The 16,520-nt window shown below is 45.1% G+C and overlaps 1 protein-coding gene across 2 annotated transcripts in view; it reads left to right on the forward strand.

Moving 5' to 3' along the window:
* CAMK1D (calcium/calmodulin dependent protein kinase ID) overlaps positions 1 to 16,520 on the forward strand; it is a 277,010-nt gene that overhangs the window by 218,151 nt on the left and 42,339 nt on the right. For both annotated transcript variants that reach the window (XM_063134288.1, XM_063134289.1), the window contains exon 5: positions 5,924 to 6,050. In XM_063134288.1, the coding sequence (XP_062990358.1) occupies positions 5,924 to 6,050 (127 nt within the window). The remainder of the gene's footprint in view (positions 1 to 5,923; positions 6,051 to 16,520) is intronic.

A 16,520-nucleotide genomic window follows, 5' to 3' on the forward strand; every position in this document is an offset into this window, starting at 1 on the left:
AGCAAACTCAAGTAATTCAGACAATGCTCTGGATAAGCTGTTAATACTTCTGCACTTTGCACCAAGAGGAATTCCTTCACTATACTTTTTAAACAAGTTAATCTTATTAGCAACACATGCCAGAGAGAAATATGAAATGTGACTCAAAGGAGGGCTATGGGAGGGGATTAATTTATAAATTTCTTAAGGGTTTATATAAGGACACAGTAATGAAAATAGATCCAATAAGGCTGAGAATTTTGTGGCTGCATTCCTCAGACACCTTTGCTGAGGGTGTCCCAGAGCCAGCTTTGCAGCCGGGGAAATGAGACAACTTAGCTGTCAAGCTTTGGGATGACAGAGGGCCATACCAACTTGTCTAGGTAGTAAAGAAGCCAGAAGACATGAGCTAGTTGACTCAGTGGAAACTGTAGTATTTAATCATTTAGCTGTCACACCCCACCTGTGGGCTTCCTGAAAGCATTTCATTGGCCACTCTGGGAAACAAGATAGATGGATCCAGACAGATTCTTTTTATGCTCCTATGTTCGTATATCACCTCTGTCTTAAACAGATTCACTTAGAACTGGGGTCTCCAATGTGGTGCCGTTGGGCACCCCTGTGACCACAGACACTTTTCTTGGCGCCCACCAGGCTCCTGCCTTTCTTGAATATCATTTCATTTTTTACACTTCTTAATTTTTATTTTAAAATGGGAGCTGACACACTGCAAAGTGAAGTGTTATTCTCCAAAGCCATCCTTTATTTCCAAGAAATAAAGGCCTCTGGGACCCACATGACATCCTTGGCCAAGTTACCTGTTCTCTGAACCTCATCAGTTTGCTTTCAGTGAAATGGGTGTTGCAGCAGAAAATTGTGGTCTTTTGGTAGTTGTATTTTTAACTCGGACCTCACCTCTGCCTTGTACTTCAGTTCTTAGGCAAGTTGCTTTTCTTTCAGTCCTCAGGAAAATGTTTGGTTTTTTTTTGGTCTGGTCATGCCTATCATGGCAGCCATTTTGTGAATGGGCAAGTCCCCCATGGCAGAACTTAAGAAGAGCCATGATGGATCAGACCAAGGGTCCATCTAGTCCAGCACTCTGTTCACACAGTGGCCAATCAGCTGTCAACCAGGAACCCATAAGCAGGACACAGTGCAACAGCACCCTCCCACCCATGTTCCCCAGCAACTGGTGTATATAGGCATCCACAATACACTCTCAAAATTCCAAATGTGCCCAACAAGCCAAAAAGATTGGGGACCCCTGACTTAGATGGTGCACAGAAACTTGGGGCACACCTTGACCAACCACTCCCTCCTCACCAATAAGGGAGCTGAGCTGGGACAGCTACGAACAGCAGCACCTGAGCATAATGTCAAGATTCGCCCCTTGCTTCTTGGCCAGCCTGATCATGGAGATGAACTGCTGATGTGGGGAAAGGAGAGGTATGACCCAGAGAGGCAGGGAAACCAAAGGAGACCAGTGGGGAGGAAGAGGAAGGAGAGCAAGAGGAGCTGAGAGGAGGAAGCTAGAGTATGGAGAAAGGACACAGGGAGTGGGAGGTGGAAGGCAGTGAGGGAGAGTGGCAAAAGCACAGGCAAGGAAGGTGCAGGGGGAAGAACAGCTACAAGCAAGCCAACAACCAGTGAGGCCTCAACCCCAGAGGAGCACAGAAGAGGCCACCAGCCTGAATGGAAAGGAGACTATGCCCTCCCTTCTCCATGCTGAATGCTCTACACCAGGCAGGGGAAGACCCCAAAGAACAGTCAGGGCTACCTGTGATGCTACTAGCTTTTCCTGAAAGGAACGTCAGTCCATGGCCCTGGAGGGTCTCTGTCCCCTTTTGTAGCACCCTACCTGTGGTTTCTATAAAGAAACTCAACTTCTGCTTCCTTACAGGGGGAGCTGTGGGGAAGTCGAGCTTACTGCGTAGTTGCCTCCCCAGACTGAAGGGTTTGGGACTGTCTGAACCAGACTGGAGAAAGTGGAAGCCAGGGCTTGGGACCAGGCTATCTCAAAGAAAAGCTGAGAGCCAGTGTGGTGTAGTGGTGAGAGTGTCGGACTGGGAGTTGGGAGATCCAGGTTCTAGTCCCCACTCAGCCATGGAAACCCACTGGGTGACTTTGGGCCAGTCACAGACTCTCAGCCCAACCCCCACCTCACAGGGTTGTTGTGAGGATAGAATGGAGAGGGAGGAAAAAAGGTGGGATATAAATAAATAAATAAATAAATAAATAAATAAATAAATAATAAAGAAAAGAAAAGCATGAAGCTAAAGTGACAGAGAAAGAGATGCCAGTCCATGTCCCTGGGCAAATTACAAGTAAATGGGCAAATTACAAATAAAGCATGCCTTGGCCAGTGAAGCAGCTGAAAGACTTAATCTTGCTTTCGTGCCCACTTCTAAGCAGGTCCCTTCTTAACCTTAAGGGCCGCCCTCATGGGGTTAACAGCAACTCCTCCTGTGTCACTTCAGCTTCATGCTTCCTCTGTCACCTCACCCTAAGCATCACTTCCCTGTTTTGCCCTTTATTGATGGTCCTAATGGAGGAGGGTGGCTCCAACGTCCCCTTGCCAGACAATGGCCTCACAGATGGGCAGGTATCTCAGTGGAGCTTGGGAGTAATTATTCAGGACCCTGCATGACTTGACGTGCTTAAAAATAAGGGATGACTTTGCTAAAACCAATGCAATGAAAATTAAACAAACCCCACAAACTCTCATGTAATTACTGTAATCACCCCAGGAATAACATAGTCATCTGAATCCACCCATTGGAAATGCCCGTCTGATATTTGTCTGCGAGACAAATGCTACCGTAATATGATGTTACTGCCTTAAATGGTGGTGCAGCTCTTTACATCAGCTTTGGATTTGGACCAGGGAATGCAGAAGTACTAAATCAGCCCATCTGTTTCTTGTCGTTTCTTGGAAACTCCTGGCTGGAACATATATTGGGTTTACAAAAGGAGCATGTTAAATGATGGTAGGAATTTGTACCACTTTCTTGGCAGCCCTGTTCCCGGTGTTATTGAAAATGCTGGCCATTTCTCTCTCTGTGAATTTAAATATGTTCAAGGACCGATCCTGTGTGGTAAACTATAGCTTACAGGAATGTACTGTAGTGAAGTGACAGTGCTCTGTGCCTGGCCAAAGAAAAGGACCAAGAACCACCCTGATCGAGGCCTGTGGTGATGTACTGTAGCTGCCACAGAATTAAAGTTCCCAGAAGTGTTTGTGTCAAGGAAAAGATTCATTGGATGTTAATGAATTGTTAGAAGTGTGTGTTGAAAGCTAGGTGCATCATAGCAGATCTATCTTTTGGGGGCTAAATGTTGGCCTGCAGCCAGATTTACATTTAATACAACACCCTGGCAATTTCATGCAAGGCTGTGAGTCATACCAACAATATATACAAAAGCAGTACCTCCCTGCTAAGAGACATACTTTCAATCCCCATTTTTGTTACGTTTAGGTACTCAGTAGTCTTTTGTAATCACTCGAGCAGAAATGAATATTGAGATGTAATTCTGTTGAATAGAATGGGTTACCTTTGTTTCCTAAACTAAAGATCCCTTTATGCGTACTTTTTCCTACATGGGTGCTACTGCCTCCACAATTGCTCACATACTGGCGGCCTGGATACCTGTAAAGACTTCCCTAAGTGGTTTGTCTGAACAAAACATAAGATGAGAAGCTGAATTCGACTGAAGGCCTAGCTAGTTTAGCATTCTGTTCCTTCAGCAGCCAAAAAGCACGTCCCAATGGGAAGCCCACAACAGGACATGAATGAAGTAGCGCGCTCGTGTTCCCCAGCAACCAGAATACAGAAGCAGACTGTGGCCATGGCTCGACCTGCCGATATCCTGGGGATCGTCCCAGGATCATCCCTGTGCGTCCACATGATGCACAGGGGATCCTGGGAGCAGGGAGGGATGATCCCTCCCTTGCCCTGGGATATCGGCATAGCCTTTAATCCCGCTTTTTCCCGCAGTCTCGGGATGATCTCGAGACCGTGGGATGTGCAGCCGGGCATCATATTTTCATCCCAGCTCCTCACAAGTAACCGTGCCCATCGGGAGTGGGGTGGGGGGAGTGGGAAGGGTTTTTTTTTGTAAAACAAAACAAACACTTACCTTTTGCGCTCAAGCGCTTCCCCTTTAAAAAACAAAACAAAATGGCGGTCGTGACGTCGTCGTCGTCCTCCTCCTCCTCCTCCTCCTCCTCCTCCTCCTCCTCCTCCCAGGACATTGCACGCTGCGTGTAGACAGAGGGGGAAATCTTGTGATCATAAAATCATGAGATCCAACCCCTCCGTTGCACTAGACCGCTAAGTCTAGCCATGGCCTGTCACTGATACTGGAGGTAATTACTAGGTTTGCATGACACAACAACCCATCATGGGTAACTAGCCACAATAGGTTGTCATGTCACCCAAACCCAGACCACTTTTCAGAGGGTGGCTTATTTTGCAGCAACAAGCTATCCTGACATTCAATGGCTTGTTTTAGAGGCTATTCGATCTTTGCGGGGTTGTTGTGTTGTCCGAACCTGCGACAGCAATTTCATTGCAGCTTCCAGGATTCAGCTAGTGAGCTGCTCGTCAAGAGCAGCACAAAAAAATCTGCCACTTTTTATGATCTCTCCCTCGCTGCTGCTCATGACAGCTCCTCCTCCGATGCTTAAGCAGCACTTTGGAGTGACTGTCACTGGTTCATCACACTTTAAAAAAATATTTAAATTTAATACTGAGCAACTATTGAGAGAACTGAGCAAATACGTTCATAATTTATTGGTCTTTCTCAAGTGCATTTTTATGCTGTCTAATATGTGTACTCTTGCCTGGTCAATTTCCTCGTATGTTTTAGCTATCAAGAGCCTCATGTGGCACAGAGTGGTTACTGCAGCCGAAACTCTCCCCATAGCCTGAGTTCGATCCCAGCGGAAGCTGGTTCTCAGGCAGCCGGCTCAGGTCAACTCAGCCTTCCATCCTTCCGGGGTCGGTAAAATGAGTGCCCAGCTAGCTGGGGGAAAGGTAACTGCGACTGGGGAAGGCAATGGCAAACCGCCCCGCTACAAAGTCTGCCAAGAAAATGTCAGCGAAAGCAGGCGTCCCTCTAGGAGTCCGCAAGTGCTTGCACGAGAGGTTCCTTTCCTTTCCTTTAGTTATCAAAGGGAGCTGGGAAGTGGAATAGGTAACATACATGAAAATTGACCTGGCAAGGCTGCGTACAGGCTACTTTGCACACACTTGTCAGGAACCAAAGGTGCAGTTGTAGAAAATCACTGAAAAGGGGGGAGCAAAAGGTGACAGATGTAGGTGCACCAAGAGTGAGCCCAAGCGTCTGTCAAGTGCAACATGGGTTGTTCTGCAAACAATGCACGCTGTGTAGCTTATTTGCAGGGTGGCTTCGTGTGATGAGAGAAAATGGCCGATATATAGCCTTTGTGTCTAGTAGCCACTGACAACCTTATTCTCCGTGGAATTGTGTAGAAAAGTGGAAATTTCAACAGGTTCTGTTTTAATTAGTAGCACCTGCCCAAATTCTCTTTTCTGCTCGTACATTGCATCTGGGAACACTACTTTGTAACATTGTCTGTCTTAAGGTGCAATCCTAGACAGGAAAAAGGCCTACAACTCCCAGCATGCCCCAACCACGGCGGGGTGGGGCATGCTGGGAGTTGTAGGCCTTTTTTCTTGTCTAAACATGCATAGGATTGCATGCTTAGTAAGATATGACAGTGACTTCCTGTACTAAGTTATATATCTGACAATCAGAGTTTTAAAAGGAAGCTTATATTGAGAAATTGGATAGCAGATGAAATAGAAATTATTTAACCCAATATCTCCTCCTCCTCCTCCTCCTCTTCCTCCTCTTCTTCTTCTTGTTCTTCGATCTCTTAGATTCATGTACCATGTTTGTTTTCTTCATATCCCTACAGCCAGAAAACTTGTTATACTACAGCCAAGATGAAGAATCTAAAATCATGATAAGTGATTTTGGACTGTCGAAAATGGAGGGTAAAGGCGACGTCATGTCCACAGCTTGCGGCACCCCAGGCTATGTTGGTAAGTGCCAGCATTGTTCCAGCAATATGGTTGCTATCTGCTTAGGGTGACCATATGAAAAGGAGGACAGGGCTCCTGTATCTTTAACAGTAAAGTGGAAAAGGGAATTTCAGCAGGTGTCAATTGAAGAGGGTGAAATTCCCTCTTCATCACAACACTTAAAGCTACACTAGCTATAGTAGAGTGGCCAGATACAAAAGAGGGGAGGGCTTCTGCAGCTTTGTGATGAAGAGGGAATTTCACCCTCTTCAATTGACACCTGCTGAAATTCCCTTTTCTATATTACTGTTAAAGCTACAGGAGCCCTGTCCTCCTTTTCATATGGTCACCCTATATCTGCTCCTCTGCTCCAGGCCTGAATGACTGGTGATGGTAACTCACCAAGCCAAGTGCAGTCCAGTGGGCCTAGATCAACGGCCCAGAGAGGTGCAATGAGCTTCCTGATTTTGTCAGATGCCTGAGACAGCAAAAATGGGGTTGGGGGGATTTATAGCTGATGGATTACATTTGGCTTGGTTGGCCAAAAGTTGTGGAGACCTGTAGTGCCAATAGGAGGTTCCCTCTCAGGACAAACAGCAGCTTCAGGGAGGCAATTTTCATCATGATCATGGCACAGAGGGTAAGAATTTTTATTTTAAAAAAATCCCCACCCCCACGCCGTGGTCCTGATCCTAACTCCCCACCCCCCACAGCTGTTATTTTTAAATCAAATAACAAGTCACGCTAAGTTCATCTACACATGGAACATATCAGCTCTCCGGCATTGAAGATACAAGCTAGATTGGGACTTCTTGAAAATTAAAATTACTCCTTTTTTGGGAAGTTTTTGCCCTTTATTCAAAAGGGGGTGTTGTGAACTGAAGCCTCATCATGCACTTACTTGAAGCTGGCACTTGCTGCTGATTGGAAACCAGTGAATGATGTCCTTCTAAGCTTTGATTGCCTGATCAGTTGCACCATTGGAACAAAGCCTCTTAGTGGAAGGTGCATATATGTATTCAGTGTGTAATCCTGTATCACATTTTTCATTACTTATGAACGGCCAGGTTTTCTGTCTCCCTTTTTGTGCTAGTAGCTATGATATATGAGATGCATTTATTTTGAGGTTTCCAATTAGACTTCTTCTAGTTTACAGTAAAAAGGCCTTTTGTCTGTCTAGCTATTATTATTATTATTATTTATTTATATAGCACCATCTATGTACATGGTGCTGTACAGCTGTCTCTTTCAGGGGGGGCTGCAGTGGCGGAATCCTTTGGCGGCTGCGTTGATGAGTAGTGCTGGAGGCAGGTGGAGTCACACAAACACATCCTTCACTATCACCCCTATACTCACACATTCCTCCTTCCCACTCATGGACTATAAACACATCTCCTTCTCCCTCATACTCATACAGACAGGGACACGGACGCACTTCACTTGCACGTACATGTACACTAGCTTACAATCTAAAAGTCAACACTGTGGAGGCAACAGAGGGAAGGAAGGGAGATGGTAAAGGGATAAATGAGATGAATATGCATAATTTAAGTTACTCATACAGAGGCTTAGGCCATAGCTAGACGGGGCGATATCCCGGGGACTGCACAGGGGTCGTCCCTGTGCGTTCACATGACGCACAGGGGATCCCGGAAGCAGGGAGGGATGATCCGTCCCTTTCTCTGGGATATCGCCCTACACTTCTAGCCCACTTTTTCCGTTGTCTCGGGATGATCCCGAGACCGTAGAACATGTGGGCGGGTGTCGTGGTTTGTCTCGGCTCCTCGTGAGTAATCACGAGGAGCCGGGCATGGGGCACAGAGCTCTGTGCCCATCGGGGGTGGGGTGAGGATGAAGTATGGTGTTTTTTTAAAAAAACAACCCTCACCATTTGCGCATGAGCGCCCGTGCGCTCTTTCTCCTTTAACAAACAAACAAAAATGGCGGACACGACATTGCGTGCTCCATGTAAACCAGGGCGACGATCTCGCGACCATAACATCGCAAGATCGCCTGCCTCCGACCTCCCTCGTCTAGCTGAGGCCTTCGTTTCATTATGAGATGAGGACTGAGGACATCTGTCAAAGGCTTCATGGAATAGGCGGGCTTTTTGGAGGTAAGTATGAAATATCATAATAAATTATTCTGTAATTATGTAATTACAAAAGCCACATAGTCCAGTTTTCCTTGGGTTATCTTCATATAGAACTTTACTAATGTTATACAGGTCCACGAGCATTATAGGATCCAAGAGCTTCTAGGATCATCTAGTGAAGGCCAACACCAGACATTTCTTCAGGTGAATCTCTGATTGCGTAGGCAACCTGAGGCATTGGATCATTGAGCCAATTATATTTTTGGACCAATCAATACTTTAAATTCCCCTTTACATGTTCCTTTATCCTCATAGGTGCTGCTGCCTCCAGCATTGCTCCCATACTAGTCCAGGAGTGGTAAATATATCATATAGCTCATCCTGACATCCTTTTTACATACCAAACCAGCAACCCCAGCTCCTGAGGATGCCTGTCCTTTGCAGTAAGCACAGAACGCATGGGCAGGAATCTTTATGCTTACCCAGACTATCATGGGAGACACGAACAAGGGTAAAAGGGGATCAGAGTGTGGATTCCACGGGCATAACAACGGGAGGGAAAGCATCTTCTTTGCTCTCTGCATCGCCACGCCTGCTATACCTCTACAGTCGTCACAGGGGAGGCAGAAGCCTTCCGGGACGGCTGCCCCAGCTGCGTCATCAGGCAGTGCCTCCACAGTAATCAGAACCTGAGGGGTGTAATGGCGCGTCAACGATGTAGGAGGAACGGATGCTTCGTATGGGGAAATTGCAAGCGGGTATTTAAAAAGCTCTGCTTTAAGCATGCTCTGTTAAGAAGAGCAAAAATTGCTCCAAAAAACTAATGCAAAACACGAAACGGCAGCCACAGTGAGCATAGCAAACAGCGGTCCATAGCAACCATAGAGCCCGCTGGCTAGAGCAGCCCCACCTAGTTAGGCAACTCTGTACTGGAAACTCTATGCCTTAACCCCTTAACCACGGCCCCTTAACCACAGACACATGTCAGACGACAGTTTTAGCCATGGTTAGTGAGCATAACCACAATGTGGTTAACGGGCAAGATGGTTAGGGAAAACATGTGTCAGACGACACCGTAAACCATGGTTAAGCATTTTGTGGTTAAGCAGCATGTTTTAGCTTGTCGTCTGAACGGGGTCACCCAGTGTATACTTCTGATGAACTCTGGGAATTTATTAGGAATTTACCAGAAGTGCACAGTCCACTGGTCTGATCATTCATTATACACACAGACAGACATGCACACAAAACCACTTGTCTGTTTTTCTTGGTAGTCTTGAAACAAGCAGATTTGTTATCTATCACAATCCCCTGTAGCAACCATACCCATTTATTTCTTTATTATTTTGTCAAATAAGAGGCAGCCTGTACTGGATTGGATTTTGAACGTGCTTTAGTTTTGTGGAACTCAATTAGAGACCTTGTTTCTGAAGTTCAGTCCATGACTTGCTTGACAGCTAAGTAAGCTCATTTGAAAATTCTTCATATTGCTTGCTCATCTCCCTTAATTAAATTTTGTTGGGGGATCATTGATCAGAAGCAATATGTCTCTAACAAGTATCTCTTTCCCCTCCTCCCTTTTTCTTGATTGAAAAGTGACTGAGGATGAGAGCTTTTGACTTCTATTTTTCAGGAAATAATCTCATTATACTTTCTAATACTGCATTTGATATAAGGAGCAAAGTGGGTTTTTTTAAAAAAATAGAGAACTTCTGAGAGGATTATTAGGAATCGTATCATTTCAACTGATGATTTGAAGCTATGTTGATAGGGTCACCCCATTCTTACTGTATTATTGACAACAAAAAGTCTCATGAAATTTGGTATGGCCATCAGACAAAGTAGCTTTGGGGCCAGTTCTGTGGGTAGATTGTTTATCTGTTCAGAGAGAAGGTGCTCAGCCTGGTTTGGATGGGGTTGCGCTCTTCATTAAAAATCAAGTTCGTAGTCTGGGGATACTCCTAGGGCACATCTACACCAGGCGATATCCCAGGGATTGTCCCTGTGCGTCCACAAGATGCACAGGGGATCCCAGGAGCAGGGAGGGAAGATTTCCCCAGGATATTGCCATAGCCTTTTTTCTCATTTTTTCCCACAGTCTCAGGATTGTCCTGAGACCGCGGGAGGTGTGGGCGGCTGTCCCAGTTTTGTCCCGGCTCCTCGCAAGTAAATGCAAGGAGCCGGGAACCAGGCACAGGGCATGGACCTCTTCAAGCGCTCTGTGCCCATCAGCTCTTCAAGCGCAGGTGCGCTCCAGGTCCTGTCTTTTTTTTTAAAAAAAAAATCCTCCTTCATCCCTGGACGTTGTGCGCCGCATGTGGACTGAGGGGGAGGATCTCACGATCAGCATATCGAGAGATCCTCCCCCTCCCCTCCCCTGGTGTAGACATGCCCCTAGATTTAGCTATGTCACCGAGGCTCTTGTAGCCTCTGTGGCAAGGAGTACCTTTCATCAGCTTAGGTTGAGGTGGCAGCTGCAGCCTCTCCTGGGCACAACTAGCTTAGAGACAACTGTCCCGTGATCTGGTAACATCTAGGACTGTCTACTGTAATGTGTTGGACATTGAGCTGCCTTTGAAAATTGTTTGGAAACTGCGGTTAGTTCAAAATGCAGTGAGAACCGGTCAGTGAGAACATGTCTCATTGATATTAAAAGAATTTATTGGGTTCTGGTCTAGTTTCCAACCACAACTCAAAGTGATGGTGCTTGCTTGGTTGTTTGTTTATTAATTAATTAATTTGTTTATTTAATTAGAATCTATCCTGCCTTTCTGACAAAAAAATGGTGCTCAAGGTGGCTAACAAATAAAATCCAGATTCAAAACAAATTCTTAATTGAAACATAATATAAATTCAAAGGAATTAAAATACTTAGGGCTTGCCCTTAAAGCTCTATATGGCTCAGGACCCAGGTAACTGAGGAATGCCTTTTCCCATAGCAACCTGCCCATGTACTTGGAGACTAGCCTATGGTTGCCCCTGCTATCTGGAGTAAGGTGGGTGGCAAACAGAGAGAGTAAGGTGGGTGGCAATCAGGTGGGTGTAGAGGGCCAGAGAGGGGGTGATCTCGGACTTGCCTACTTCCAGGATCGTGGTTCTCTGTCTACACACAGCGCGCGACTTCCCTGGAGGATGGAGGACGTCGCGCCCGCCATTTTGTTTAATTTTTTATTGAAAAAGAGCGCAGGAGCGCTCCAGCGCAAAGGTACATTTTTTTAAGATAAAACATAGTCCCGCCCACCCCATCCCACCCCACTCGCAAAGAGCTGGGACGAAAACGGGATGCGGGACCATGGGAGAAGTCGGGATAGACGGGTAGGGTGACATCCCGGGGAAAGGGACGGATCATCCCTCCCTGCTCCCGGGATCCCCTGTGCGTCATGTCATAGAGATCCTGCGCGAAGATTACAGCTGCAGTCCTGTGTGTGTGTCCTTGGTCTAAGCAGATGCACAGGGTTGCTTGTGTTTCTTTTTATTTTCAGTAAGTGCCAGTTTCCCTTCTGTTCTATTCTTTTTACCCCTTTGGCTTGTTGCCCAGGTAACCTGAGACAAACACACGAAAACGACTCTGCCATTCCATGTGATTATACCCTCCACTAGTCCTGCAGTTGCTATTACACCTGATGGTACACTTGTACATTCTCTCTGTAGCTTCCTACATTAGGCAGCTCTACTGAGTCACAAGGTCATCCTTATTATTGGCAGTTTCCTAATGTTCCCAGACGTATAATTTTATTTCCTCTCTCTAAAACCTAGTTAGTGACATGCATATCACCTCAAGTTGTACTTTGTGCCACTGCTTTTTGCCACTGCATCGGCTCCCAGGCTGTTTCTACACCTAATTCAAAGTTCTGGCGTTAACCTACAAAGCCCCAATGGCTTAGGACTAGGGGCATGTCTAGACAGGGCGATCTCCTGGGGATCATCCCGGGATCGTCCCTGTACATCCACATGACACACAGGGGATCCCAGGAGCAGGGAGGGAAGATCCCTGCATTTCCCCGGGATATTGCCCTACACTTTTATCCCAGTTTTTCCCGCAGTCCTGGGATGATCCCGAGACCACGGGACGTGTGGGCAGCCGTCCCGGTTTGTCCCGGCTCCTCACAAGTAAACACGAGGAGCCGGGCACGGGGCTCAGAGCTGTTCAGGAACTCCGTGCCCATCGGGCGTGGGAGGGGGGGATCGGGATTATTATTATTTTTTAAACCTACCTTTTCGGTGGAGCGCTCCCGCGCTCATTTTCAATAGAAAACAAACATACAAAAATGACGGGCGCGATGTCCTCTTCCTCCCAGGATGTCGCACGCTGCTTGTGGACTGAGGAGGGAGGATCTCACAATCACCATATCATGAGATCCTCTGCCAGTAGGTCTAAACATGCCCTAGGTGCCATGAAGTTGTCTCCTTCCATACATATGTGCCTGGACCCTAAGTTCAGAGGCCCTTCTCCAGTGCCACCGCCAAATGACGTGAGGTGGGTTGCTGATGAGGAGAGGGGCTTTTCAGTGGGGCACCCCAGTTGTGGAATGCCCTCTCCGCCAAGGCTTGCCTGGCACCTACATTGTCATCTTTTTGGAGCCAGGTGAAAACCTTTTGTGCTGAAACACGAACGAAGGTAGGGCGTTTGAGAAATCAAAAGGATTTGAACCGTTGGCCAGTCAAATATTTTCAAATAACAATCAAATATTTTCAAAACATTAATGTAATGAGAACTAGGAAGATAATCCTCAGCAGGTTTTATACCTACACTCATTGCACAAAATAAAATAAAATTGTTATTGAGGAAGAGTGACATTAAGAGTGCAATCCTAAGGGACTGACACCCTATGGATGGAGGACTCTGAGATTGGAGCCCTCCAACTATCTAAGCCCTGGCAGGCAGGGCAGAAAGATTGATGGAGGCATTTTCACCCATTCCTGCTTTTTAACATTTTTAGCTAGACAGGTACCATAGAATTTCCCCACAGTGGCTGCAAGGAGTCAGGGACAGGGGGGAGTTCTCACTCGTAGTTTGAATCTTTATTTACTTGCAAGACAGCCTGGGAGTTTTCAAACTAAAGGGAGGTATTAAATTCATTCAATAAATAAGTTGGCCGGAACGAACAGCATGGCCTTAGAGATCCAGTTACTATGGGTCTCCCTGCAATTACCACGGATTCAGAGTCAGCCCATGACTCCCTGCATCCAAGGCTTTGTATAATCAGGGCATATAGGTGGCATCTATCCCTGTGGGCCTTTCCCTTAAAACAAATGTGTTAAGAGTTATGGAAATCTGCATAAGCATGTAGGCAAGCCAACTCAGGTCATGTAATACAGTTACGCCATATGTGCCAAGGTGCAGTGCCAGTGCTGGGTACATCTGTATGGTGGTGGTAAGGGCACACATGTGATTCCTCATCCCTGATGCTCTACTGAGCTTACCATGTATACAGAATTGCCAGCCAGCCAGGGGTAGTGCGAAACAGCCTTTAGGGAGACAAATAGAAGCCAGCACACATTCCATTTTTAATACAGCTGTCAGGGGAGAAATAACTTCAGTTATCGCTTGTTGACTCTTTTTTTTAAAGCTGCATGCGTCCCATTTTCTCCACCATTCCATCCACAAATGAGCAGTTATCTGCTCCCGTTAATAGAACTTGATTTTCTCTTCAAGTTGTTTGTGGCCATCTGCTTGTGTTTTAGCAAAATTCAGCAATGAAAATGCTATTGTAGCATGTCGGGTGAAGAGGGGACCATATTTTCTATAGCCGGATAGCTTCCTGATGGGAACATGGTCAGTTGATGTTTTTAGAGCTAGTTGAAGATGCTGGTTCAATGGCTACAAGATGTTCCTTCAATGAACTGATTGTTGGCTAACACACCACCACGATCCTTCCACACAAATTTTTCTTCATGACAACTATACAATTTAGGGCCATAGGAGACATTTTGTTGCTGTTATCCTTCATTATTTTGGAGTCTGAAATCCTTGCCAATTCAGTGCAAATGAGCCAGAGATCTACCAGTAGATCTAGATCTACCTTCTGCTCTGTTGTAACATCTACCCCAGAATTTCTTACCTCTTGTACAAGTGAGGAATTGCTTATGCAAAACAGTGCTATAAACAAGTGGTTAAACCCATAACTACATGTATTGAAATATGATGTGTAAATCCCAGTGCCATTTTAAAATGCAATTTTTGTTCTCTAAGACCATTCCAGGCAACTGGTCAACATTACAGAGATATGTTCCATATGGTGGTTATCAATACTGTACTCTTGCAAATTGGGCAGATTAGGAATGCTTATTGATGGAATTGACCAAGTTGCAGTCATCTCTCTAGTAGGTAGGGTGACCATATGAAAAGGAGGGCAGTTGTATTGAAAAGGGAATTTCAGCAGGTGTCATTTGTATATATGGAGAACCTGGTGAAATTCCCTCTTTGTCACAACAGTTAAAGGTGCAGGAGCTATACTAGAGTGACCAGATTTAAAAGAGGGCAGGGCACCTGCAGCTTTAACTGTTGTGATGAAGAGGAAATTTCACCAGGTTCTCCATATATACAAATGACACCTGCTGAAATTCCCTTTTCTATACAACTGTTAAAGATACAGGAGCCCTGTCCTCCTTTTATACGGTCACCCTTCTAGTAGGGTTTTGCCCAATCTTGACTTTTAAATGTTAATTTAAAGGAATTTTATAATGGAATACCAAAAACTTTGATGTAAACAGCATCAAAGACTTCCAGTGGTATTTTCTATATAGCTAATCACTTCCAAATTTCCTGTTTTATGGATCCATTAATATTTTTGAACATTTGCTGTTGGCATTCATTAATCTGAGGTTTAGCCATCTTGTTCTAGGATATGATCCAGCTTCCCTTGAAGTATGTGGGAATGCAGTGTTTTGTGTTTTGTATTTTAGTAGGATATTACTAGTCCTTTGATATTTTAAAATTATTATGTTCTTGGTTATTTGTTCTTTAATTCTGACAGGCAATTTCACCACATTTCTGAGTTGCCAAAATCCAGCTGAGAATCCAGTTTATTAATTCTTTTTTTAACCCTTCATCCTATAATAACCAATGGCTATACAAATCTCTGTTCCTTTCATTACTTCATGCTATTGGGCAGACTTTAGGCTACCATGCTGGTCAAGACCGGAATTGGCATGAATTTGCATTTCTTTATTTTTTTACATTTAAATTATCTTAAGTTTATTGCTTGATGGAGTGTTCTACCACTAATAGGATGACCATATGAAAAGGAGGACAGGGCTCCTGTATTTTTAACAGATGTATTGAAAAGGGAATTTTTAACAGGTGTCATTTGTATATATGGAGAACCTGGTGAAATTTCCTCTTCATCACAACAGTTAAAACTGCAGGTGCCCTGCCCTCTTTTAAATCTGGTCACTCTAATCATTTGCCTATGATTTCATTGAGCAAACGACTGTAAAATCCTTGTTGGATAAGCCCTGAGGAAGGACTTTGGACCCGAACCATATTTTTGCAGCTTTCCCCCATTCTAAAAGGTTGAATCCCTCGCCCCTAAGGCTTAGTTACTGGCAGTAAGAAGTTTAAGGTAAACTGTCCTGGCATTTTCAGTATTTCGGCCTCATCCCTTTTGCCTTCAGCCCCACTCACCACTGGAGTCCAGCCTCTGAGAGCTTCTCCAACATTAGGGTGACCATAGGTATCTTTAACAGTTGCATAGAAAAGGGAATTTCAGCAGGTGTCATTTGTATATATGGAGAACCTGCTGAAATTTCCTCTTCATCACCAGTTAAAACTGCAGGTGCCCTGCCCTCTTTTAAATCTGGTCACTCTAGTATAGCTCCTTCAGCTTTAATTGTTGTGATGAAGAGGGAATTTCACCAGGTTCTCCATATATACAAATGACACCTGCTGAAATTCCCTTTTCTATGCCACTGTTAAAGATACAGGAGCCCTGTCCTCCTTTTCATATGGTCACCCTAGCCACTAATCCATTTATATCGATTACTGTGATTCCTATCATGTCACAAATGCCAGAAGACAAAGAAATCGACAGAAGGCATCAATTCTCAGTCCTCAGTAGGTTGCAACAGTTAAACCGTGAAACCAGTCCTAGCAACATCAGTTCAGTTATCTGTTAAACAGTGATGAACATAGTGGCTGCATTCAGTCATCATTCTGCTGATCCTCCAAACTATGGTTGGAGAATTGGAAAGACGCAATGGGTTTGAGCGCTCCCCTATGTCCCCACCCGTTTCCAAATTCCCTCTTACATGTGGCTTAATCAGTCAAATCATAGTTTGAGCAAGCCAACAAACTATGGTTTGAGCAAACCCTCCCAACCAGGATTGTAAACTACTCTTGGTTTTCAGGGCTTGCTCAAACCATAGCTTGCCAATTCTGATGTAACAGCAAAATT

This window comes from Elgaria multicarinata, chromosome 9 (genome assembly GCF_023053635.1).
Source record: "Elgaria multicarinata webbii isolate HBS135686 ecotype San Diego chromosome 9, rElgMul1.1.pri, whole genome shotgun sequence".
Classification (NCBI taxonomy): domain Eukaryota; kingdom Metazoa; phylum Chordata; class Lepidosauria; order Squamata; family Anguidae; genus Elgaria; species Elgaria multicarinata.